Below are 26,781 nucleotides of genomic sequence, written 5' to 3' on the forward strand. Positions count from 1 at the left end.
ACTACTAGCCCTGTATAAATTGATAGAATTATTTAATGTTGTGCTTTAGACTTATGCCTTAATATAACATGAACAAATATATACAGGTAACTAGTATGAAGCGCTGTTATCTGACCTACATTTGACAGTATTTTTATACTCAGCATTACTACTTCTGGTTTTCTGATGTACATCAGCGTTGTTTACAAGAGAATTTGAAAGATTCTCACTAGATCTCGCAGCAACCTTATTCATTGTGCGACGAATTCAAACGCTTCTCACTGTAAATGACTGTAAATTCTGTTTCTATGACTGGATTTCGGGATTCCGTCCGCGTTTTCTGCATCGCGGAAATCAAGGCCCCACATATGAGACATGTTGCCGTTTTACTGGCTGGTTGGTACAGTTTGAAATGCTGCCAAACAGCGGACATACTGCTAGCACGTTTGTATTTCTTCTTCGCTGCTCTAAACAGTAGTTGCTTGCGGCAACACAGCTTCCTGTGTTTGTTTTCTGAGCAACGAAGAAGACTAGCAAAGCTAGCGGGCATAACTTGGTCTTGTTTAAGAATATGGTAATGGATCGGTACGTGGGTTCAAGTACTCGCCGATACCGAAGCTAGATTTTTTTTGTGGTATCGGAGGCATTTCCGATACTAATATCGTAATCGGAAAAACCCTACTCTTGAAGCTTTGCCCTCTTCTGAAAAGGGGGCCAGGAGCACAAGCTCATTTGCATTGAAAGGGACACGTTTTGGCTCATACCCTGAAAGTGTCAATTTTAACAAAGTATAAAAAAAGATCTATGGGGTATTTAGAGCTAAAACTTCACATACACCCTCTGGGGACATCAGAGACTTAATTTACATCTTGTAATAATAGGTAATAATAGGTCACCTTAAAAGGATTAGTTCACTTCCAAAACAGATATTTACAGTTAATTTACTCAACCCCTTGTCATCCAAGATGTTCATGTCTTTCATTTCACATTTCAGGAATTTTCTCTATTTAGTGGACTTCTATGGTGCCCACAAGATTGAACATACAAAATGCAGTTGGTCACAGTCGGCTGGGATCATTTAGAGCCATTTGAAGCTGCATTTAAACAGCGTTTTGGAACTCGTGGGCACCATAGAAGTCCACTATATGGACAAAATTCCTGAAATGTTTTCCTCAAAAAAGTATTTCTTTACGACTGAAGAAAGAAAGACATGAACATCTTGGATGACAAGGGTGTTAATAAATTATCTGTAAATTTTTGTTCTGGAAGGGAATGAAATCTTTCATAATTTTTGTGCATGCTTTAAAGAAGTACAGTTGTGTTGTTGACTAACATACTAAAGTATATCTAAACTATCCGATTATAATTCTAAATGTAGTGTGTTAATCGATTAAGGCATATATATTTTAAATGCACTTAATTGCAAATTCATCATTACAAATGTTTCATCATGGAAATATTTAAATATTACACACACATTTCAATAGAAATTACATTAAAGTATATTTTAGTTTGCTGTACCATAAATGCTTGTCAGTACATTTAGCAGCACTTCCACTGGAAACAGTAGTGAATACTATGAAATAGTATTCAAATTATGACAAAATTCCTACAAAAAATAAAAATCACTCTAAAATGCAGCTAATTAGTTAAGTGTCTGAAAACATATTAAAGTATATTATTCCCATTATACAGTATTACTTTTTAGAAGTATGGAAAAGTGTTTGTCCCAACCCTGTAATGATTAAAAAGGGGTGTAGCTCATTTAAATCCCACTGGACGTCTTCAGAAAATAATCACAGGAAAATATGAAATGAAACCCCCTGATGTGCAATATTGTAACAGCTTAAAATGAGCCATTGTTTGAGGTCTCGTCCACAATAAACCTTGCGTTAAAGACCCCATGGCATCACAGTTACTCATAACTGTTAGTATTGAGATCTTTAAGCTAGTGTACTCTTTGTGCGCATTTAAAAGTTACAGTCTCTTTTGGGAGGATACTCTACATGACTCATCTTATATGACTCATATACATCACATCTTGACTTAATTAATAAAATGCTTTCTATAAAAATACAGTTACTCCCTAATTATACATTCCACCTTTGACTAGCTATACGGGTAGGAATATGCCCACAAAGTCATTTTATATGGTCTTACCATTGCATTCAAAGAGTATGAGACCCAGAGGGGCGCCAGGATGTTTCTGCTGTATCCGCTGATGTATGCACTGTGGTAAAGTATACAGTAATCTGACTGCTCCTGAAGAACACGCGGAATCCCGTAAGGTAGATGAACAGGCTTTACATTAGAGTCTATGACAAGATTGAAAAACAAAGATTGAGTCGAAAAGTTTCAAAAACAGTGTTTTCTAACACAATGTCAATATGAATATTACTGATAGCAAGAGTTTACTTACTTGAATTTGAGTCGGTGAGACGCTTGTTCAGACGGTTCACCTGAAAAGTTTTTTATAGGAAACAAGAATTGCATTAAAAAAAAAATACTGTATGTATATTTATACTAGAGACAATAAATCATATGTAACGCAGCACAAGCACAAGTGGCTTGACTCACTTCCCTTTTAAAATATGAAAAGCTATGTGATTGTGACAACCCACAGGAAAAAATAAATAAATCCAGACAACACCACAAAGCCAAAAATGATTATGTGATGTGGATCAGCATAGAGACACACAAACAACAAACATAACTCAAAGAAATTCCATGGAGCTGGAGACTGGAATCCATTCTGCAACAACATTAACTGGAAGACCAATATTTAAGCACAAAAAAGCCTGAAAACATGCAACTACTTTCTTTTGAAGGACGTACTAAAACTCTATCCTCTTATTTTTTATTCCTTCAGAATTATAATATGGTAAATGTAATATAATTGGCTTCTCATGCAGTTTTGGTTTCAGTGCAACTAAATTTAATTTGCACAGTGACGTACTTCACCACATTTTAGGTTTAAATCCCCTGGTAAAAAGCACAAAGCAACAATGGCAAGGAAAACTCCTCAAAAGTTAGGAGGAAACCTTGGGTGTAACCACGGGGAAATTCATCCTGTTCTCAAGAATGAGTCATCTAATAACAGACAGTTCAAAGACACAAGATTACACCATAAAACATCGCAGACATTCGATTTCAATCCGGAGCTTTGCGTTTGTAGGGAACTTCAAATGAAGCAAGCTTAAAATAAGGCACTGCAATCTATTAGTATTATCATGACCTGCATTAATCAATCAATATGCAAATTTATATACATAATATACACTTTTGGGAAAAAAGGTATAAAGTGGTAGAATCCTAAATTACAAAAGTTAAAAGTACATCTCTGTAACTTACTTTAACAGTACATATTAGTATCTAAAGTGTACGTATTAGTACTTTTTGAAAGGGTACCACCCTAGTGACAGTTTTATATTTTTTTCTGAGTGTATACAGCAGGCAAAATAGGAAAATATATTCTTTTCAAATGCATAAATAATTGAATTTTGATGGTTTTGTGATTTCATTTCTGTTTTCTTCCGCCTTGTGTAGATTTGTTTATGGTTTTTGAGAACATGACATGCAACCTGTTCCTCTTGGCATCTGCGCTATTTGACGTAATCTTAAAAGATTACTCCAATTCTAAAATAAAAATTTCCTGATTTCCTTTACTCACCCTCATGTCATGCAAGATGTTCATGTCTTTATTTCTTCAGTCACAAAGAAATTACGTTTTTTTGAGGAAAACATTCCAGGGTTTTTCTCCATATAGTGGACTTCAATGGTGCTCAATGGATTGAAGGCTAAAAATGCAGTTTCAGTGCAGCTTCAAAGGGCTCTACACAATCCCAGCCGAGGAATAAAGGTCTTATCTAGTGAAACGGTTGGTTATTTTCTAAAAAAATTACAATTTATATACTTTTTAACCTCAAATGCTTGTCTTGTCTACTGTAGCTCTACGATGGGCATGCGCACTCTTTGCACTCCGGTTCAAGACAGTTAGAGTATGTTGGAAAACTCCCATCTCATTTTCTCCTCCAACTGTAAAATTGTCCTACGTTGCTGTAGAAATATCAACCCAGTGTTTACAAAGTGAACATGCAAAGGTCAAACACCCTTTACAAAAAAGGTAAAACAGCAATGTAGAATGATTTTGAAGTTGGAGGAGAAAATTGTATGTTTTTCTAACATACCCTAACTGCCCTGAAGATGAGCATTTGTGATTAAAAAGTGTATAACTATTAATTTTTTAAAGAAAATGGACAATCTTTTCAGTAGATAAGACCCTTATTCCTCAGCTGGGATCGTTTAGAGCCCTTTAAAGCTCCATTGAAACTGCATTTTTACCTTCAATCCACTGAGCACCATTGAAGTCCACTATATGGACAAAAATCCTGAAATGTTTTCCTCAAAAAACTTTACATTTTCAGGAAATGTTTATTCTGGAAGTGGAGTAATCCTTTAAGCAACAGTTGGACTTGTATGAAACTACCATAGAGTTTGATTGGATGCATAACTTTTGTCATCAACAATAAAAGATCTGTTAAGCCAAAACATTCTTACTCCCAATTCGTCACATATGGACATAAAACTGTCATTATGACTTATGTTGGAGCATAGTTTGTGTTAGAGTATAAACAGCCACAATTATTTTATATATTATTCAGACATTTCTAAGCAACTAACCCCTAAACAAAAAAACAAATTTTTTATATAAAACAAAGCAGACTAGTCACAATTTAATAAACAAGACAAATATTCCAAGACTTTCTAGGCTAAGGAATTGATTTATATAAAAACACACCCAAAAGCATTCACCATAACGCTCAAATCACATATTCAAAAACCATCGCCTGAAGAAGTGCTACATCACCCTTGATTGTGAAATATGACTGTGTTAAAGGGATAGTTCACCCAAAAATAAAAAAATACCACATGATTTACTAACCATCAAGCCATTCTGGGTGTATATGACTTTCTTCCTCAGATGAATACAACAGGAGTTACATTAAACATGTCCTGGTTCTTCCAAGCTTTATAATGGCAGTTGAGATTTTTAAGTCCAATAAAGTGCATCCATCAATCCTAAAAAGTGCTCCACACAGCTTCAGGGGTTTAATAAAGGCCTTCTAAAGCGATTGGATGCTTCTGTGTAAGAAAAATACCCATATTTAAAACTCACTAGAGAGCAAAACTAAAGAATGTCCACAAATTAAAGTACAAAAAGAGATTTGTAAAGAAAAATGGTAGTTTTAGGATTTCAATGTAAGCCAAAAGGAGACTGTTTTTCCGTTTATGTAAACAAAACTTTGTTCTCTTTGTGTTACTAGTATATTCTCACCGGAGCTTACACCACTTTCTCGCAAATGTGCTTAAGACAGTTAGTGGAAGCTAGAGATTATATTTTTTAAATATGGATATTTATCCTACACAAATGCATCTATTCATTTTAGAAGGTCTTTATTAAAGGTTGTATCAGCGATTTCAAGCCTGAAACATAAAGTGTCAAATTCAGCTGACCTTTCTTCATAATCTGCTCGCTGCCTGCCCCATAAATTGTTGTGGACTTTCGCTCTGCCTCCCTCACATCCCTGCACCAGTACGAAAGTCCACAACACCAACCCCCTGACGGTGATTGGTTGGAACACTGTTTGTTTCGCTGTGGAATCGTTGATAGCACCGATTGTTTTTTGGCATATCTCGGGCCCTAGGCTGACCACAGAGATGCGTTTTTTTTTTACAGCCAATTTATAGGGCAGGCAGCGAGCGGATCATGAAGAAAGGTCAGCTGAATTTGACACTTTATGTTTCAGCCTAGAATCGCTGATACAACCTTTAACTCCATGGAGCCATGTGGAGTACTTTTTATGATGGATGGATGCACTTTATTGGGCTTCAAAATCTTAACAGCCAGTTGTTGCCATTACAAAGCTTTGGAAGAGCCAGGACATTTTTGATACAACTGTAGTTATGTTCATCTGAAAGAAAAAAGTCATATACACCTAGGATGGCTTGAGGGTGTAATCATGTAATCATGGTGTAATGTTCATTTTTTTGGTGAACTATCCCTTTAACAGAGTCACAAGAAGACTTGGAATTCAACACAAGTTGTTTGTAATACTTTTACATAGTTTTCTGGCCATTTTTTGCAATAAATATATGTGACAGCATGTTTATCTGCCTGCTACCTGTATTATATTTTTGAGAAGTGGTTAGGATTATAGGTTAGGTGCTCCAAAATATATATTACTCATATATATGGTGGATGAGGAGATACCCCTGACACTGTAAAGCGCTTTGAGTGTCTAGAAAAGCGCTATATAAATGTAAAAAATTATTATTATTATAATTATTATTATTATTATTATATGAGAGAATAAATGTCTATGTATACAAATAATTCCTACTTTTACAAATGCATGCAAATAATTAAATGCACCTGGATTTGACATATGAGGAAAGCAAATTAAAGCAATGGGATTCCCAGCATGTTGACAAATGGCACAAATGACCCAGTGTGTTAAAAATTGACACCCAAGTGACAAGTTGGGAGTGAGAATGTGTTGGACAAGCATTTTCTCCTTTTTGAAAGTGCTGACCTCAGCCTCAGTGAGGGAGTCACAGATGCAGCCGCGGGGGTCTCGCGAGGAGCCGCTAACAGGAGTGCACGTTGCTGGTGCGGAGCGCTCTGCAGGGTACACCGGCTGGTGGGGTGGGTTCTTCAGCAGATGGTTTAAACTGCCATGGGTTCCGTTATTTGGAGCAGGAGGAATACCAAGCAAATCTAAAGAGACATAAACAGAAGTATACACTGTTGACTTGCCATTTTGGGTGGAGTATCACACTATAACATTGTCTGGCCATGATGACATGGGCCTGCAAGAGAGTTTCATGACAAATGCGTAAGAGTTCTGTTAAACATCCTGGTGACAGGTGCTATTTGTGGCCTTAAATACCTAGTCAGGATGCTTACATATAACTAGAGTGAAGAGAGAAGCAGAGTGGGCAAGAAAACCAGACATTATGTAACAATGTTGGGAAGTTCATTCAGTCAATCTACACTTTACATCCCCCTTTTAGAATTTGCAAAATGTTAATTATTTTACCAAAATAAGAGGGATCATACAAAATGCATCTTATTGTTTATTTAGTACTGACCTGAATAAGATATTTTACATAAAAGATGTTCACATATTGTCCACAAGAGAAAATAATAGTTAAAATTTATAAAAATTACCCCGTTCAAAAGTTTACATTCCCTTGATTCTTAATACTGTGTTCTTACCTGAATATGTTTTTTGTTTAGTGAAAGTTTTTAATGAGTCCCTTGTTTGTCCTGAACAATTAACCTGCCTGCTGTTGTGTATTTGAACCCGTTCCAACAATGACTGTACAATTTTAAGATCCATCTCTGCACACTGAGGACAACGAAGGGACTTTCATATGCAACTATTACAGAAGGTTCAAATGTTCACTGATGCTCCAGAAGGAAAAGCCACGCATTAAGAGCCAGGGGTGAAAACTTTTTGAATTTGAAGATCGAGGGAAATGTAACTTATTTTGTCCCTTATTTTACCTTTTGGAGCCTCTGAAGGGCAGTACTAAATGAAAAAAAAAAATACGATATTTAGGCAAAATAAGAAAAATGTTCACATTTCCATTCTGTTCAAAAGTTTTCACCCCCACCTCTTAATGCATTGTTTTTCCTTCTGGAGCATCAGTGAGCATTTGAACCTTCTGTAATAGTTGCATATGAGTCCCTCAGTTGTCCTCAGAGTGAAAAAAATGGATCTCAAAATCATATAGTTATTGTTGGAAAGGGTTTAAATACACAAAAATGCTGGAAAACCAAAGACTTTGTGTGACTTGAAGGTTTTTTTCTGAAGAACAGCGGACGGTTTAACTGTTCAGGACAAACAAGGGACTCATGAACAACTATCACTTAACAAAAAAAGGTAAGAACACAGTATTAAGAAACAAAGGGATGTAAACTTTTGAATGGGGTCATTTTTATAAATTCAACCATTTTTATTTCTTTTTGACTATATGTATACACCTTTTATTTGAAATATCTTATTCAGTCAGTACTAAATAAACAATAACATGCATTTTATATGATCCCTCTTATTTTGTTAAAATAATTAACATTTTGCAGATTTTGAAAGGGGGATGTAAACTTTTGACTTCAGCTGTAGCTACAATTATTTTATTTAAAATAAACTGCCCCCACCCTACATTTTTCTTTTTCTTGTCGTCACAATACAAAAGAATCTGATGCTACTTCATTTACATTAATAGCTTTTTAACAGATCCGTTTCCAATAAACACAACTGGAAACCCAGTTTAACCCAACATTTCAAAGATGGGTGTACAACAGCATTAAACTTACTATTACATTAATTTGTAAAGCTATTTAAATAAACATTAAATTTGTTACAGTTCCCTTTCTGCAAGTTATATCATTATGCCAGTTAGTGATGACAAGTAAGTGAGTCACTGAATCATTCACTCAACCAGTTCATTCAAATTCAGTGATTCATTAAGCATTGAAAGACAAATACCACATGTTGCTTTGCGTCGGCTTAGTTAATGAAATTATAGAGCTTTTAAAGAGATATTTCCATCACCATGTTCCCTTAGGGACTCCGCATGAAACAGACAGCAACTAAAATAACTAAAAAGCCTTGTTTGTTCAACTTTCATATAAAAGCAATTTCACGCTTGCTACCAAAACAATGATGTAAAACCTTGGGTGAATCAGTGTACAATGGGTTCATTTAACAAAGTGACTCACTGAAATGAAATCTACTTGCTTCTATAACAAGAATGGATTATAAGAGTGTGCTTGAGTATGACCTCAGTTTTTGTTGGCTGTAAAGCTAAGGATTTTTTGTCTATTTATTTTTCAAAACAGATCTAGATACAGTATGTTAGTTGCGTCACTATGTAACTTCCCAACAGTGGTGTCAGACAATAAGCTGCCAATGATAGCCACTTTGTTTTCGAAGTGGGTCATTAAGTCCTTGGCAGTGATAGTGGATGATGGAGGTGGTTACGGAAAACAAGACTCTCACAGTTCTGCAAAATTTCCCACAAGACTTCTCTTGGATTTAAATTTTGATATGAGCTCAAGACCTCATATTCCTATGCAAGAGCTGAACAGTTGCCGTTACTATACTGTCTGATTCCTAGTTTCTAAATCTAGCAACAGACACAGTACATGGCTGCAATCAGCAGCACATTTCAGCATTTAGGACAAGAATGAAATTCCCATTTACCTCACCCTATCAGCACTTACTAACCTTTGTTAAAAGTAGCACATTTTTAAACAACTGTACTTGCAGAATATATAATATTAATTAAATAAAAGGTCACTTTTATTGTATTGAGTGTACACATTAATGACTATGTTTCTTGATTAAAATTTAACGGCAGTGTCTTATTCGATATTATGTTTAAAGTAGGGCTGTCAAGCGATTAATCACGATTAATCACATCCAAAATAAAAGTTTATGTTTACATACTTTATGTGTGTGTACTGTGTATATTTATTATGTACCGGTATATATAAATACACACACATTTATGTATACTAAAAAAAATATGTTAGATTTATACATAAAATATTTATATTTATATATAATCTAAATTATATACAAGTATAAATATATACATGTATGTGTGTGTATTTATATATACATAATAAATATACACAGTACATACACATATAGTACATAAACAAACTTTTATTTGATGCGATTAGTCGCGATTAATCATTTGACAGCTCCAGTTTAAAGTTAATTTTTGTAATAAATTATATTTTAAATGCACTATTTGCAATTTCATATTTACAAATGTGTGTTTACAAATGTATTCACATACAATTTTCAATAGAAATTACATTATATTTTAGTTTACCATAAATACTTGTTAGTACATTCAGCAATACACTTAACCATATTTCAAAGATAAAAGTAAATATGAAATTATATATGACTTATTTTCTGCTTAAGCGGTTAAAAAAGCAGCTAATTGCATTCAATATAAATGTAAACTATATCATATTTTCAATTGCAATTAACATGCAATTAAGTGTCAGAAAAACATTATATTTAGTTTATTTCTTAAAAGTATACCCACGTTTTAACACAAAGGAATATGCACAGTAGCCGAGATGGGATGTTGAATAAATATGACTAAAGGAACTTGTTCAAACTTTTATGATACTTCACAGAAGAAGAAATTTACCACATAGAAGGTTGTAGACTTCAATGTTCTCAAAGGGAGCCACGGTCGTCTTAGAAAGGATTCCTGGTCCATATCCAATAAAAATGGCCTGCAAACAGTTACATTCATTTCGTTAAATCACACATATAACCATTTTGTTGTCTTTTGTTTGCACAAGTTGTGTTTCAGTTGATAAAGGTTGTGTTTGCGAAAGCGTTATTGAGAAGAAGTTTGCAGATGCCACTTAACATTTTTATATCTAATGTGATGAAAATGAGACATTTCAAAGTGTGGCTTTAGTGTCTAAGTACTATTTGGGGCCATTGAATGTGTCAACAAAACACCCACGATAGCTCCAAAAAAAAAAACAAAAAAAACACAGACCACAGTTAAAAATAACTAAAGCACTTATTTTGATTTCCAGTCACAGAGGGACCTTCCACTCGCCTCTGGCTGAAACACGGAACATTTTAATGGTAGAAACTAGACTGATCTCATTTCCTTGACACAGAGTCATGAAGATGAAAATGATCTTCATTCCTCCTAACAGGAGATTTCACTTCATTAGGATGGCCTAGAGTAAATCTCTAGCTATAACAACCATCCCTGTGGTTATGACTAGCTTGTGCAATTTACCTCAACCAGTTAGACCATTGCCTCATAAGAGATCCTGTAAGATGTTTTTGTAAAGCCTACCAGATGCAGTAGACATTCCTAGACAGCCACATAGACCAGGGGGCACAGATGGCTGGAAACTTACACACGTCACAGACATAAACAAGACTCTGTCAAAGGTCCAACATGTGGGTCGAGTGTGTGTTTAAAACTGCAATCTGAACACCTTCCAGTTTGGAGGAGCTGCTAAGTGTGAATCTGGCACTGAGGAGTTATATTCAAGGCATGAGAGTTCATTCAAAGGCCATGTCTGGATTTTTCTCAGTTTTTTTTTTTTGGAAAGACCCCAGGGATCATAATCTACTTCATGGGAATTTACTCAGATCCTTTAATATGAATTTAGCATAATCTCCATCGAATTGCTTGGTCTCCTAAACCTCATTACATGGTAGCATGGAAGCAATTGAACAGAGCCTCAAGCAGAAACTGAAGTTAGTTTACTGGTGTCCATGACAGATTTAAGAAATATTTTCTCTGGATTTAAGGGATAATGCTTAATTTTGTGGTTGAGGGTTTATGTTAATAGTGTGGAAAGGAAGCTGGGAGGGAATGCTGCAGCAGCCATGAAAAGTAATGGAGAACTGATGTTTGACAACTCCGCCAACCATTGTCTTATTCAAAAGAAAAAATAAATAAAGTTGTTTACAGGCAAGAGACCAAACAAGTAATAAATAATTATAGTAATGGTATTTTTAAAATATGCTCTTTATCTACAATTAATAGCATTTAATACAACGTTTAGCTTCACTTGTGAAACAGAAAATTAATAAATATGCACATGTAGTACACTGCATATCTCAAAAGTATATATTTTTAAAACTACACTTGCAGATAATGTAATAATAAAAAAATGATTATGTTTTTTAAAGGATTAGTTCTGATAATTACCCACCCCTATGTCATCCAAGGTGTTCATGTCTTTCTTTCTTCAGTTGAAAAGAAATTAAGGTTTCTGAGGAAAACATTTCAAGATTTTTTTCTCCATATAGTGGACTTCAATGGTGCCCAATGGGTTTAAGGTCCAAATTGCAGTTTCAATGCATTTTTTTTTAGAAAATGGTAGATTGTTTGGCTACATAAGACCCTTATTCCTCAGCTGGGATTGTGCAGAGCCCTTGGAAGTGCATTAAAACTACAATTTGGACCTTCAACCTGTTGGCCACCATTGAAGTCCACTAAATCCTGGAATGTTTAACTCAAAAAAAAAAAAAAAATTCTTTTCGACTGAAAAAAGTAGGACATTTTTATTCTGGAAGTGACCTAATCCTTTAGCATTTAAAATTGTCCTACATCACTGTTTTAACTTTTTTTGTAAAGGGCGTTTGACCTTCTTTGCACGTTAACTTTGTAAACACTGGGTCGTTACTTCTGCAGTGATGTAGGGCGGTTTTGAAGTTGGAGGAGAAAATGAGATGGGAGTTTTTTGACCTACCCTAACTGTATTGAACCAGAGCACACAGAGTACGCATGCACATTGCAGAGCTAAACAAGACGAGGTTAAAAAGTATATAAATTGTAATTTTCTTTAGAAAATAACAGATCGTTTCGCTAGATAAGACCCTGCTTCCTCGACTGGGATCATTTAGAGACCTTTGAAGCTATATTTAAACTGCATTTTAAAAGTTCAAACTCGCAGGCACCATAGAGGTCCACTATATGGAGAACATTTCTAAAATGTTTTCCTCAAGAAACATAATTTCTTACGACTGAAGAAAGAAAGACATGAACATCTTGGATGACAAGGGCGTGAGTAAATTATCTGTAATTTTTTGTTTTGGAAGTGTACTTCTTTAAAAAGTGCATTTTGTGATAATGTCACATTAAAAGTAATTTGAAGATGAACGTGTTTTAAACACCAACCTGCATGTTCTTGAAGACATTATCTGAACCATGGAAGCCACCGACGCAGTATTTAATTTCACTTGGTTTGCTGTAGATCAAGGCGGGAGAAAGATACTGTGAAAATACTAAATGAGTTCATGCCAAAAGTGAGTGCTAATGTATTTAAATGCCTTCAATCAAATTCTGTTTACCATTTAAAAACACAGAAAGGTTTGCAAATTGATCAAAAACTCCTACAGGTTAAACTCATCCAGTTTGACACTTTGTATTCGGCCTAAATTTATGATTTCTGCATGCAAAATTTCAATCTATTTGGATTACACAGTTTTAACATTAACAAACTACTCTTAATGTGATGCATATTTGTCATCTGTACACATAAATGAAACAAATAAGAAACAGGTACAATTCCTGTGATTATATATATATCTCAAACTTCAAACTCACAGTGCTGCTTGCCAGCCAGGCTGCATGTAGAGATGTGCTCTTTCTATACGGATGTTATTGGCAAAGTGAAGCCTTTTGGGCAGATGCTCCTTCAGATACGGCCTCATTGGCTGATCTGGTTCTCTGCACTTTAAACACAGAGAGAAAGGAGGACAGAATAAAGATTTCAGCGTGATTAGGTGGATGATATGGTCTGTAAGTGAGGTGTGGGGATGTTGCGACAGGATCATACCGAAAGATTCTTCACCAGACCTTCATAATCAACTGCCAGATGAATACAGGAAAAGAGAAAAGATGGATTGTTTGACTTACATTTAAAGGACAAACACTTTTTTTTTTTAAATGAGTGTTTTTTCAACTACAGTCACTTTAGACCTAGTTTTGTCAGCCTCTTATATTTACACTATTGTTCAAAGGATTGAGGTCAGAAAGATTTCTGTTCTGCTTAACAAATTTGACCAAAATAATGTGAAATATTATGTTTTGTTCTATTTGAATACAATTTAAATGTAATGTATTCCTATGATCAAAGCTGAATTTTCAGCATCATTACTCCAGTCTTTAGCATCACATAATCCTTCAGAAATCATTCAAATATGCTGATGTGCATATGTGCAAATATGCATATGTATTATTATGCTCATGAATAATCAAAACAGTAGTGCTACTTAATAAGAAAATTTAGTGCATCCTTGCAAAATAAAAGTAAAAAAAAAAAAAAATCTAACTGAGCCCAAACCTGTGACATTGTACATAGATTTTTCTATTTTGTTTTTAGATTGTCATATGTGACAAAGATATTTTGTGAAATTCTTACCACTACTATAAATATATCAAAACTTAATTTTTGATTAGAAACATGCATTGCTACGAACTTCATTTGGACAACTTTAAAGGCGATTTTCTTAATATTTTGATTTTTTTTGTACCCTCAGATTCCAGGTTTTCATATAATTGTATTGTTCTATCCTAACAAACAATACATAAATTTGGAAGCTTATTTATTCAGCTTTCAGATATATCTCTCTATATGATGGCTTTGTGGTTTTGTGGTCCAGGGTCACATATTTTATCTTACTCTACAACAAATACACTAATGTTTGATACAATTTTACTAGAAACAGAACTGTTGGTCATGGTGAAATTGAGACGTGTGGGTCAGTTAATTTTTTACACGAATTGCACATACAGTATCTCACAAAAGTGAGTACACCCCTCACATTTCAGCAACCATTTTAGTATATCTTCTCAAGGGACAATAATATAGAAATGAAACTTGAATATATTTTAGAGTACTCAGTGTGCAGCTTTTATAGCAGTATAGATTTACTGTCCTCTGAAAATAACTCAACATACAGCCATTAATGTCAAAATAGCTGGCAACAAAAGTGAGTACACCCTAAGTGATAACAGCAGTATGTTGTTTACCCATGGAAAGCCACATGTCCTATTCATCATGTTTATGTTTTTGTCTGCTTGACAGGCAATATGAAGGAACTACCCAGAACGTCCCAGAAGGAAGCCTCATCTAAGGCTGGCTCACAAGAAAGCCCGCAAACAGTTTGCTGAAGACAAACTGTCCAAGAGCATGAATTACTGGAACCATGTCCTGTGGTCTGATGAGACTAAGATAAACTTATTTGGCGGAGATGGTGTCCAGCATGTGTGGTGATGCCCTGGGGAGAAGTACCAAGAAAATTGAGTCTTGCCTACAGTCAAGCATGGTGGTGCTAGCATCATGGTCTGGGGCTGCATGAGTGCTGCTGATACTGGGGAGCTGCAGTTCACTGAGGGAAACATGGATTTCATTATGTACTGTACATTCTGAAGCAAAACATGATGCCTTCCCTCTAGAAACTAGGCTGAATGGCAGTTTTCCAACATGATAACAACCCCAAACACACCACCAAGATGACAAGGTGATGTCTCCAGACCTGAACCCTATTAAGCACCTGTGGGACATCCTCAAGCGTAAGGTGGAGAAGCACCATGTGTCTAACGTCCAGCCGCTCCGTTAGGAGTGGAAGAGGATCCAAACAATCTGCGCAGCTCTGGTCAATTCCATGCACCGGATGATTAAGGCAGTGCCAGATAACAATGGTGCTAACACAATATATTGACACTTTGGACAAGTTCACATAGGGTGTAGTACTTACTTTTGTTGCCAGCTATTTAGACAATAATGGCTGTATGTTGAGTAATTTTCAGGGGACAATAAATCTATATTGCAATACAAGCTGCACATTGACTACTCTAAAATATATCCAAGTTTCATTTCTATAGTTTTGTCCCTTGAGAAGATATACTAAAATGCTTGCTAAAATGTGAGGGGTGTACTCACTTTTGTGCCTGTAAATTAATTTTACATTGTACAGATACTGAAATGTTTAAAAGATAAATTTTCAACAAACTTTTGGGTCTAAGACAAGGGTATAAAAAATCTAATCTAAAAATGGCATATGAAAACCAGCGAAAATTAACAGTACAGTATTTTAAAACTTATAGGCCCGGTTTCACAGACAGGTCTTAGATTAAGCCAGGATTAACCCATAGTTCAATTAGGACATTTAAGTAATTTTTATAAACGTGCTTAGAAAAAAATTAGTGGTGGGCCGTTATCGGCGTTAACGTGCTGCTTTAACGTGAGACTCTTATCGGGCGATAAAAAAAATATCGCCGTTAATCTATTCTCAAAGTTGGGTTGGGAGCTGGGTCTAAACTACGCAAGATATGATGACTTTCACCTTGATATTTTAGCGCGGATGACGTATACCTAGTCGAATTGCACTGTAGGGGGCGAGAACGAGTCTTCAACTTCTGTGAAATTACCACATCAAATGAGACGTGCAAACATGGATGCAGCTATGAAGCCGCTTCAGGGCAGGTGCGTTGCTAGACCCTTTTTACTGGGGCACGTGAGTTATAATTTACTTTGATAATCCCGAAATAAAGACATTAAACTTTATGCAACAACTGAATTGACGCTTCTAAAAGCAACGCAGTTTAATGGAAGACTATGCAGGCAGAAATCCATGGCCATGTGCGTCTGTGTATTTAACGGCAACGCGCACGTCGTGCAGCCTTTTGCGCAGAAGTACTTGGTTACACAAGTTTGTATAGGTAATTATGTTGTAAATGCAATTGTCAAGCAGTTTGTGATGCATTTTGGAAACAGGAGATGAGCGCCTGATCTAATGCGCCACCTGGCCCGTTCTCGAAGACTTACTTTTAGTCATTATTTGGGTAGCACACATATTTTGAATGCCTTCAGCAGAATTCAAATTAGCCATTTTAATCTAGATTAATCTAGATTAATTCCAAGATTTAATCTAGATTAATCTAGATTAAAAAAATTAATCTATGCCCACCCCTAAAAAAAATATTACTAGGTGTGCATCTTGAGACAAAACAAAGGCACTGATATAATTTTTAGATCAGTCAGTGCAAGTTTCTTTTAGTTGAAACAGCTCGGATTTACATTTTAGTCTAGGACTAGGCTTAAGCCTTGTTTGTGAAACTGGGGGATAATTTGACCTATACCACAAATCTGTTCATTTTTAATAAACAAATCAACTGCTATGACTAAAAGTGTCTATAGTTGAAGAAACACTCAAGTACAAAGACACTCGAGGATAAATGTGTGGTGGGTCAAATCTTTCCGCTTACAGGAGAAGAATTCATCAGGCAAATGTTTGGGCCGGACTCTCGCTGCAGGACCCTGGATGACAGTGATGTCATCGATGTTATCCAGATAATTAGAGACGTAGGCAGCTTTTTTACATGAAGCTTCTTCCATTCCTGCATGTTTGAAGAGATAGAAACATTCAAAATTACATTTCACTGGTTGCACAGTCAGTATTGCTAAAGGAATAGTTCACCCAAACAATTCCATCACGATTTACTCACTAAAACCTGCACAAATTCTTTCTTTCAAAGTAAACAAAGTGATTTCTTTAGGCAAACTACTGACTTAAAACATTAAGTTATTGCATATTGTAACATTCATCTTGAAGTGTCAAAGAAAGCATTTCATTTACTGACAGTAAGGCTTACAGCCAAACCTCCACGTCTTTCATTATGTTCTTGAGCAAGTACTAATTAAACATCAGTGATGCAACTGAAGTTCAGCACATAAAAAACATACAAGCTTAATATGCATTCACAATCACCCCAACCACAAAGGCAGAGCGGCACAGATGATTAAAAACCCAAAAGACAAAATTAGCATGCTAGCAGGCCTCATGGCGTACTCCAAGGGCAGGAGACACATGGGTAATCCCACATGCCTTTAATTTGCACCAATCACAAATTAAGACACACGACAAGCAGATGTCACTGCTGATTAACTTCTGTGCCCACCCAGATAGGTGGGAACCAGTGTTATTTTAGTTTCATTGAGATAATATTACACTTTTTATTAATACTTTAAATAAGTTCTTAGTTTTTATATTTTCTGTTTTTATTTTAATTTCAAAGTTTTAGTAATTTAGTTGTGTATTTGTCATTTTTATGAATTTTTTAAAATGTCTATATAGTTTGTTTTTCAGTTTGTTGTAGTAATTTTAGTACAGCAAGTTAAACTAAATGAAATAAAAATAAGGCAACTGGCTGCAATAAAATAGGTTTACAGTGTTTTATTATGATAGGGCATTATCCATAACTTTTATCATGTTGCCATGGCAACGTGTCAAACTTTAAATTTAGATTTTTGTGTTTTTGAGCCACTTAAAATGCTTAGAATTTCATAAAACTCAACACACATCTGTATTAATGACAGTTAAACACTGATAAAAGCCCATAAATGGGCACTGAGTGGGCGCTCCATAGCGCCACCTTTTGACAAAAGTTGACGGGTTACTTTCTCCTACAGTCACCAAACTTGGTACATATATTGGACTCATCAAGCCGGACAACTTTCTAATTTACACCCATTAGCTACGACCAAAAGGAAGTCAGCTATGTTTATTTAAATGTGGATTTTTGAAAAAAATCAGGCTGTGGAAATTGAAATACTCCTCCTTGGCCTTTCCACCGATGGCCACCAAACTCGGTCAGCATGATCTCAAGACATTGGGGACGCAAAATTGCCAGGGGATTTTCGATATCACGAACGGTTTGGCCGTGGTGGGGCGACAAATTATGGCGAGAAATGAGAAACAGGAAGTGTCTAATAACAGCCTAGGCTGGTTGGCTGGTTTTAGCTGGTCAACCAGCCTGGTTTTAGCTGGTCATAGCTGGTCGTCAGGCTGGTTTTAGAGGGGTTTTGGCCATTTTTCCAGCCTGGCCAGGCTGGTCAGGCTGGTCTTAGCTGGTCAGGCTGGAAAACCACCAGCTTAAACCAGTTTGGCCAGGCTGGGAGACCAGCTAAAACCAGCTACTTCCAGCTTAAACCAGCTAAAACCAGCCAACCAGCCTAGGCTGGTTTTAGCGGGTTTTTTTTCAGCAGGGTTTGACACACTTTGCCTGATTTTGACCAAACTTCAGCAGTTTGTTTGTCATCTGATGCCGATCAAAGAGATGTGACTATTATGAGTCAAAGTTATAGAGTCACCAACTGGCAGCAGGAAGTGTGTTGTTTGCAAAACGTTTTTAAATCAGCCTCTTAATTTTACTCAATTTGCTTCAAACTTCATCAGAATAATATCAAAACACGGGCGATGAAAATCTGTAAAGGGGTCCTTGATATATCAAACGCTGTTGCCGTGGCAACCTGTCAAACTTTAACATTTGTTTCCTGTGTTTTTGAGGCAGATAACATGCTCAGAATTTCATGAAACTCAACACACACATCAATATTAATGATAGTAAAACACTGGCAAAAGCTCATAAATGGGCATGGAGGAGGCACTTTATAGCGCCACCTTTTGACAAAAGTTGGAGGGTTAGTTGTAGCTACAGACATCAAACTCGGTCGGTATATTATGTTTTCAAAATAATAATAATAAATGTTTTTGAGCAGCAAATTAAAATATTAGAATGATTTCTGAAGGATTGTGTGACTGGAGTAATGATGCTAAAAAATCAGCTTTGAAATCACAGTAATAAATTACATTTAAAAATATATGAAAAATAGAAAACAGTTATTTTAAATACTCAAAAATATTATAAAAATTTACTGTTTTTGCAGGCTTTAAATGCTGGCTTGTGAGTAGAAGAGACTTAAAAAAAATAAAAATAAAAAAATCTTACTGTTCAAAAACTTTTGACTGGTAGTGTACGTGCAATAAATATTTACTGAATGACTGTGGCATTAGGTAAAAGTTGAAAAATAAATATCAGAAATGTCAATATTCACTTTATTCACTGAATATTTTGTGACCTGACAAAAAAATTATCCCACATTTTCCCTAAGAGGGTTTTTTGACTTTACCTTATTTATACGTTTATATTTTATGTAAAGTCGAATGTATATCATATCCAACTTTATCTGCATACACACTACATCAGGTATGCAATGCAATATATTTCATATAGCAAATCACCTGCCTGATTTTTTATTTAATTTCAAAATGTGATTATATATCATCAATCATCTCATTTTATCCGCATATATACAATTTACTGATATAGGGCAATATGTACTATACAGCAAATCTCAACTTTTTGAATTGCTTGTATTGTTGCAAAATGTAAACTGTTATCGCCCAGTCCTGCTAAAAGCTATAGGCATGAAGATATTAAGATATTATCAACATCACATTCATTATTTTCTACAAAGCTGCTTTAAAATCAGTTTGCATTGCATAAATGCTATGCAAATAAATTTGACTTGACTTGAAATACAGCTACCTTTAGGTCTTGCCAGTGTACGTTTATATTTAGATTTGGTTTCAAAATGAATGTGTGTGGGAAAGACACACAGTACTCACCATGGTCAGAGACCAGAACTAGGTTAACACATTTGTGCAACTGTCTTTGCTTGAGACCCTCCATCAACAGCCCAATAAGTCTGTCAACATTTAGTAAGGCCTCAAGTACCTGCAACACAAAAAAAATCCCTCTTGATTTGGAAATTATTTTAATTTCATTGGCATTTACGTTTCTTCTTTGCTGATGTGCATTGAGTCAATCTTTGCAAATTTTTCTGTATTCCATAAACTTTATCAACAAAAAAACAACAGCAATTGTATTCATTTAATGTTTCATATTCTAAATCAGACATTTGCCCCCCAAACTAAACAGAAATTGAAGTTTGTCAATTAATTTCCACTTGTGAATTGTCTTCAGTTTACCTGGCTACTCAATGGTCCATATCGATGACCCGAAGCATCAGGCTCTTCAAAGTATAAGGTGTAAAAGTCTGGCCTAAAACAGAGAGTATATACTGTCAGTTAAAAAAAAGTAACATGAATTAACTCAAGTCAAAAATAGAAGTTAACTTCAGTGAATGAACCTAAATTAATTAATGAACCTATTAATTTACACATTTTCATGAGTTAAATAAGGTAGAAATAGCTCTTTATGGTAACAAGTGTTGGTTATCATTTTACAGTGTAGGCAGAACCAAACTGAAACAGTGATTTTAAAAAAAATTACCTTTCTCCTTCAGGTAAATGCAACCATTCAAAGATTTTTGCCATCCTCTTTTCAAAGGGGATGTTCCTAAAGAAAAGAAAAAAAATATATTATCTATTTTAACTAATTTTTGGGCTCAATTTTTGATGGCTGTTACTAAAAACCCTTATATCTTCTATTGAGTTCAGCAGAAGCTCATATTTAGAGTCATTATCTGTGTAACCTGTTTCAAAGTATTACTTTTAGTGTAATATGAATATAGTTTTAGATGTGAATTAAAGTCAGTCCTCCTTAAATCAACTCAATAACAATGTTAAAAAAAATCAGGCATTGTAAATATCCACCTCTCATACTTCATCCAGAAATCTGGGTATTGTCCATTGACTTTCACATCGGATCCAGGCCAGAAGAAAGTAGCAGTTTTTAGTTTGTTTTTCATGGCTGTGAGCCAAACCTAAAGACAATCACAGGAAGAACTGAATGAGAGTGCTGACAACAGATCCAACACAAAAGATAAAACACCACTGACAATAAAGAGAAAACAAACAAACAAAATGAGATAAGAGAGCGAGCCAGACAGTGATAAAACATATACAAAAGTACTAGAATGTCACATTATTATTTACTTAGATTTCCTTTTTTCATATTTATATTTTATTGTAGTTTAACTTAGACTAAACAAAAAAGAGAAATGTTGAAATCGAATAAGTTTCAGTTTATCAATATTTTATTTCAGTTATTGTTTATTTTATTTTAAGTAATAAACACATTTTTTTCAGTTTTAGTTAATTATAATAACACTGGGTTGAGGAACTGGCAATCCTATTTCAGTCAATGTCAGTTCACTTAGACAAAAAAAAAAAAAAAAACTATATCGGTTTCTACTATAGCAAAGTACATGGTCATGAAGAAGCTCAAACATTCAAGCATGCACGCCTACAGTCAGAAACCACAAAGCTTGTCTGTAATTACTGTAAAAGCCAATATATAGAATGGACACTAACCAAGTCTTCAATGTAATGCAGGATACCACTGAATGTGAATGCCTCGCACATTTAAATGACTATTAGTTTTAGTTTCTAATGCCAACAGCTGCCTCTTTTCAAAAAAAAAAAAGAGAAAAAATCCTTTTATCTCCTACTAGAGGGTTTTACACTGCATCATTTCAGCACCATGGATGGGGAAAGCAAAAGTGCATGGTTGAAAGTCAAGCATGGAAACAAACATGAAGCACCAGTGTTCCCAGTAAGGAGTGTGAGGAAAATTAATCTTGAAAGCAAAAACTTTGCTAGCTCTTAAATCTTGGCTCTATCTTGGGGAACTCTGAAGAGAACGATGATAAGGTTGGTACCAGACTTTCCTCATGTCCCACCCAGAACAGTAGGAAGAAATCTACCACAATAAATTGAAGAAAGTTCTACTCCATCACATGCTATCATGACAATAAAATACCGAATGTCAGATGATGAAATGACTCCATTAGTTTCAAGAGGGATCTGGTCCTTGTCTAGAACAGTTACATCAGGCCTATTCAAGCAGTGCTAACCTGAGGCTCAATAATGCGTCAGCAAACAGGAATTTGAAACAATGTGTTATCGAAGAATTATGACAGTAATAATCTAAGCCCAGTTGCACTGGCTTTCTGAAGATTCCTGAAAGCATTCATGAATTCCTAGACTGAACTAGTTTGGCTTGTCTGACTGCTAGAAACAATGGTCAGGAGAAACCAGCATCTTATGCTAGAGACCAACATCTGTTTACATGAACAATATGCTGAAGACTCTAATTTTTGCAATTGATAGTAATGCATATGTTGCATTTTGGATGTTAATTCCAATGCATTCATTCATTCATTCATTCATTCATTCATTAAGGTCTTTCTTAAATTAGGATGTGTCAAACTTGTATGTTCAACTTTTTGGTCTAAGTAACCGTGCCCCATACCCTGACGCAAGCAGTTCTTACTTGTAGACCAACAATGTTTTGTTGCAAACCACTTTTCTTGGTCTAGAGCTGGTGCTTTGGGTGTTGAAAGACGAAGAACCAATTTGAATCTAGGCTCTTGCTCCGAACCTGCACTCAAACTGCTTTGGTGGAAAAGGGGTATTGGTGAATTCTGAGATATTGGTGATAAGGGTGCTGTTGGACCTCGGTCTTGTCCCATCCTGATATAGAAAACACTTCGGAAGAATTATATCCCAAGAACTTAAAGAAAGTTCTACTCCATTCCACTTTATCTTGACAACAAAAGACCAAATGTAAGATGACAAAATGGCTTCATAAGGTTCAAGAGTGTACTGATCCTTGTCCAGAAGAGTGTGATTCAAAATAACATCAGGTCTCTTCAGTGATTATCTGAGGCTCAATGATAGGTCATCAACCAGAGATTTAAAACTGTTGTTGAGTTATTGAAGTATTATGACAGTAACAATCTAAGCCCAACTGCATTGACTTTCCAAATATTTCTAGAAGCATTCATGAATTCCCAGATTGAGCTAGTCTGGCTGGTCTGACTGCTAGAAATGATGGCCATCCAGCATGGTTTGATCAAGCAAACCTTGATGGTTCAAGCTAGTTAAGAAGCCTGCTGCAGAAACCAGCATCTCATTTTGGGGACCAACATCTGTTTACATAAATAATGTACTCAATGATGTCAATCCCAATGCACGCATGCCAACGCAGGTTGCACAAATTCCTTCTTAAATTCTGAAATTCTCACTGGGGCTTAGTAATTGTAATAGTTAGAGAGTCGGACTTGTAGCCCGAAGGTTGCGGGTTCGAGTCTCAGGTTCGGCAGGGATTGTAGGTGGGGGGAGTAAATGTACAGTGCTCTCTCCACCCTCAATACTACGACTGAGGTGAGTCCCTTGAGCAAGGCACCGAACCCCCAACTGCTCCCTGGGCGCCACAGCAATAGCAATATGGCTGCCCACTGCTTCGGGTGTGTGTTCACGGTGTGTGTTCAATACTGTGTGTGCACTTGGATGGGTGGTGGATCTGACTGGTGGAAATAATGGTCAATCAGCACAGTCTCTCTGATGAAGCTGGCTGACCAAGGAAGCCTTGCTGGTGCAAGCTAGTTAAGAAGCCTTCTGGAGTAACTAGCATCTCATGTTGTAGACCAACATCTGTTTACATTAACAATGCATTGAATTTGGAAGAATTATATCACAAGAACTTGAAGAAAGTTCCACTCCATCTCTTGTTATCATGACAACAAAAGACCAAATTTAACATGATGAAATGGCTTCATTGGGTTCAAGAGGGTTTTGACCCTTGTCCTGAAAAGTGTGATTCAAAAGAACATCAGGCCACTTCAAGCAATGCCTACTGGAGGCTTAGGTCAGAAATTTGAAAGGATTATTGAAGTTATTGAAGAATTATGATAGTATCAATCTAGGCCCAACTGCACTTTCCAAATATTCCTAGAAGCATTCAAGAATTCCTAGAAGAATTTATGTTGGGGTGGAGACCAACATCTGTTTACATAATGTCCTGAAGACTTCAAGATTGAAATTGATAGTAAGATCACCAGCATATGTTGCATTTTGCACAAGTCTTCTGTAAGCTCCTTCTTAAATTATGACGTGAAGTTTGCACTAGAGTCTTAATAATCATTTGTATGTTTTAATCCAAGTATGCTCTTAATTTGGTAACACAATTTGTGTTAAACATCTGTGCACCATCCTGCAATAACCCCAAACAGCTATCTTGGTAAACTCTAAAGATAAAGATGATAAGGATGCTGCCAGAGGAGGGGTGTGACTTTCCTTTCGTCCCACCCTGATACAGGAAGCAATCTGGAAGAATTCTACCACATGAATTTGAAGAAAGTTCCACTCCATCACTCTTTTTCTTGACAGTTCAAATTAGTATATGATGAAACATCAGTAAAAGCAGCTGCTCCATCAGGTTCCAGATGTTTCCAGAAGAGTGGGATCCAAAAGAACCTCAAGACTCTTCAAGCAGTGCCTACACAAGACTCGAAGGGTCATCCACTAGGAATCTGAAAGGGTGTGTTATTGAAGAGTTATGATGGTCACAGTCCAACTGTGATGTTTCTGAATAACACATTTTGCATTGGGTTTGCAAAGATTCCTGGATGCATTCATGAATTTCCAGGTTTATTTAGGTTGGCTAATGGTGTTCTGACTGCTAAAAATGATGGTTAACCAAAATAGTCTTTCAGATGAAGCTTATTCATCAAGAAATCTTGTTGGTTATAGCTATGAAGTCTAAACCAGTATCCCATTCTGGAACCGACATTTGTTTGCATAATGTGCTGAAGACTCAAAGTTTGCTCTGTGCTGAAAATTGCTTGAAATATTAGCTACAGTAATCTGAATGATGGGTCATCAAACAGGAATTTGTAAGGATTGAATATTAAAAAAATTGCAATGGTCACAGTCCAAGACTAACTGTGACATTTCTGAAATTGAACAGCATATTTTGCATTTACAAAGATTTCTTGAAGCATTCTTGAATTTTAGATTGAGTTTAGATTGGCTAATGCTGTTCTGTCTGCTAAAAATAATGGTCAATCAGCATGGGCTTTCTAATTGATCAAGGAAGGCTTGGGTAAGAAGCCTGCTGGAGACACCAGCATCCAATGCTCTGGACCAATATCTGCCATAATGTGCTGAAGATTTCAAGTTTGCTTTGGGTTGATAAACTCTTGAAATGCATAAGGTCACCAGCGTTTTGTAAGTGTAATGACGGTTGCACTAGTCATTTGGAAGAGGGGAACACTAGGGGGTGGGTAACTAGTTTTATCCAAGTCTGCTCTTACTTTAGTTGTACTATTTGTTCTTAAGGTCGAAGGTAGAACAACCCATGAGAAAGTAAAACAAATGAAAGTGTTTAAAAGGAAGGCAAGGACAGAACCGCAAACACTGTGCCAGAATCTGGTGGGGAAAAAAGCTGAAGACAGTGCTCACCTACAGGCAGAGCAGAGCACAGGACAGAGTACACAGAGAAAAAAGAATTGGGAAGAAAATTACATCTGACAGGTGGGGAAAATAAACTAGTGACAGGGCAAACAAGAGTGCAGAGTCACAAACTGAGGCCATATGGGTTTTGTTTCTGGAGCATACAGTAGGTGCCAGGATCCCACACCAGAATTATAAACAGAAATGGCAGGATCCTAACATTATGCTCCAGAAGCAAAACCCACAAAAAACAACACAGAATCAAAAACAGAAAGTGTTACACAAGTGACGGGATCCCGACACTAAGAGTAGAATAAAAACCAAACAAGAGTGTTGGGATCCTGACAAGTAGTCTTTTCATCTCATTGTGACTTATTTTTACGCCATGTACAGTATGTAACTGTTATTGGTAATAAACTACATTACCAGTTAAATTACTTATCCAGAACCTTTGAAAAAACAAAATAAAAAATGCATAAATAAAACACTGAGGGAATGTAAATATACTCACTGGTTCACCCTGGTACCATACAGGGTTGAATTTCTCATCAGCTTTTAAACTGAAAGAGGCATTGCGAGTGACATCATACATCTTATTGTCGACAATTCCATGGGATTCTGGGTATAGACCCTGCAAATTAAAAACATTTTATGAAAACATTATTTCACTTTGTTCCTGTTTTAGAAAATAGGAACAAAGCAACAATTGGAACTGAAGTTAGCCATTTTTATAGGGCCTCCAACTGGGTGGCAGAACTATAAAAATTTGCTGGAGAGTTAAAACCAGATTCCAAAATGAACACTTCTCAAAACTGATAGTCTTACCATCACTCATGTAAATAGTAAGTGATTCAAATCAAACACGTAAAAACTGCTTACTAAAGAAAGCAAAAACGATAATGTCATTACATTTTGAAACATACAGTGGCATGTGTAAGTTTGGGAACCCCTTAGAATCTGTGAAAATGTGAATAATTTTAACAAAATAACACAGATCATACAAAATGCACTTTATTTTCTATTTTGTACTGTCCTGAGTAAGATATTTTACATAAAATATGTTTACATATAGTCCACAAGACAACAAAAATAGCTTAAATTATTAAAACAACCCCTTCAAAACCCTTGGTTCTTAATACCGTGTGTGGTTACCAGGATGATCTACGATGTTTTT

General features: G+C 35.8%; 1 protein-coding gene across 1 annotated transcript in view; it reads right to left on the reverse strand.

Moving 5' to 3' along the window:
• Positions 1 to 26,781, reverse strand: part of LOC141348628 (venom phosphodiesterase CdcPDE-like) — a 62,887-nt gene that overhangs the window by 16,242 nt on the left and 19,864 nt on the right. The window contains exons 8-20 of the mRNA XM_073852897.1: positions 26,119 to 26,238; positions 21,024 to 21,133; positions 20,701 to 20,766; positions 20,397 to 20,469; positions 20,034 to 20,142; positions 16,831 to 16,962; positions 13,397 to 13,428; positions 13,165 to 13,292; positions 12,736 to 12,805; positions 10,222 to 10,309; positions 6,573 to 6,757; positions 2,399 to 2,438; positions 2,140 to 2,294 (exon numbers count right to left, since the gene is read on the reverse strand). Coding sequence (XP_073708998.1) covers positions 2,140 to 2,294; positions 2,399 to 2,438; positions 6,573 to 6,757; positions 10,222 to 10,309; positions 12,736 to 12,805; positions 13,165 to 13,292; positions 13,397 to 13,428; positions 16,831 to 16,962; positions 20,034 to 20,142; positions 20,397 to 20,469; positions 20,701 to 20,766; positions 21,024 to 21,133; positions 26,119 to 26,238 — 1,308 coding nt within the window. The remainder of the gene's footprint in view (positions 1 to 2,139; positions 2,295 to 2,398; positions 2,439 to 6,572; positions 6,758 to 10,221; positions 10,310 to 12,735; positions 12,806 to 13,164; positions 13,293 to 13,396; positions 13,429 to 16,830; positions 16,963 to 20,033; positions 20,143 to 20,396; positions 20,470 to 20,700; positions 20,767 to 21,023; positions 21,134 to 26,118; positions 26,239 to 26,781) is intronic.

Source organism: Garra rufa, chromosome 13 (genome assembly GCF_049309525.1).
Source record: "Garra rufa chromosome 13, GarRuf1.0, whole genome shotgun sequence".
NCBI classification, from domain to species: domain Eukaryota; kingdom Metazoa; phylum Chordata; class Actinopteri; order Cypriniformes; family Cyprinidae; genus Garra; species Garra rufa.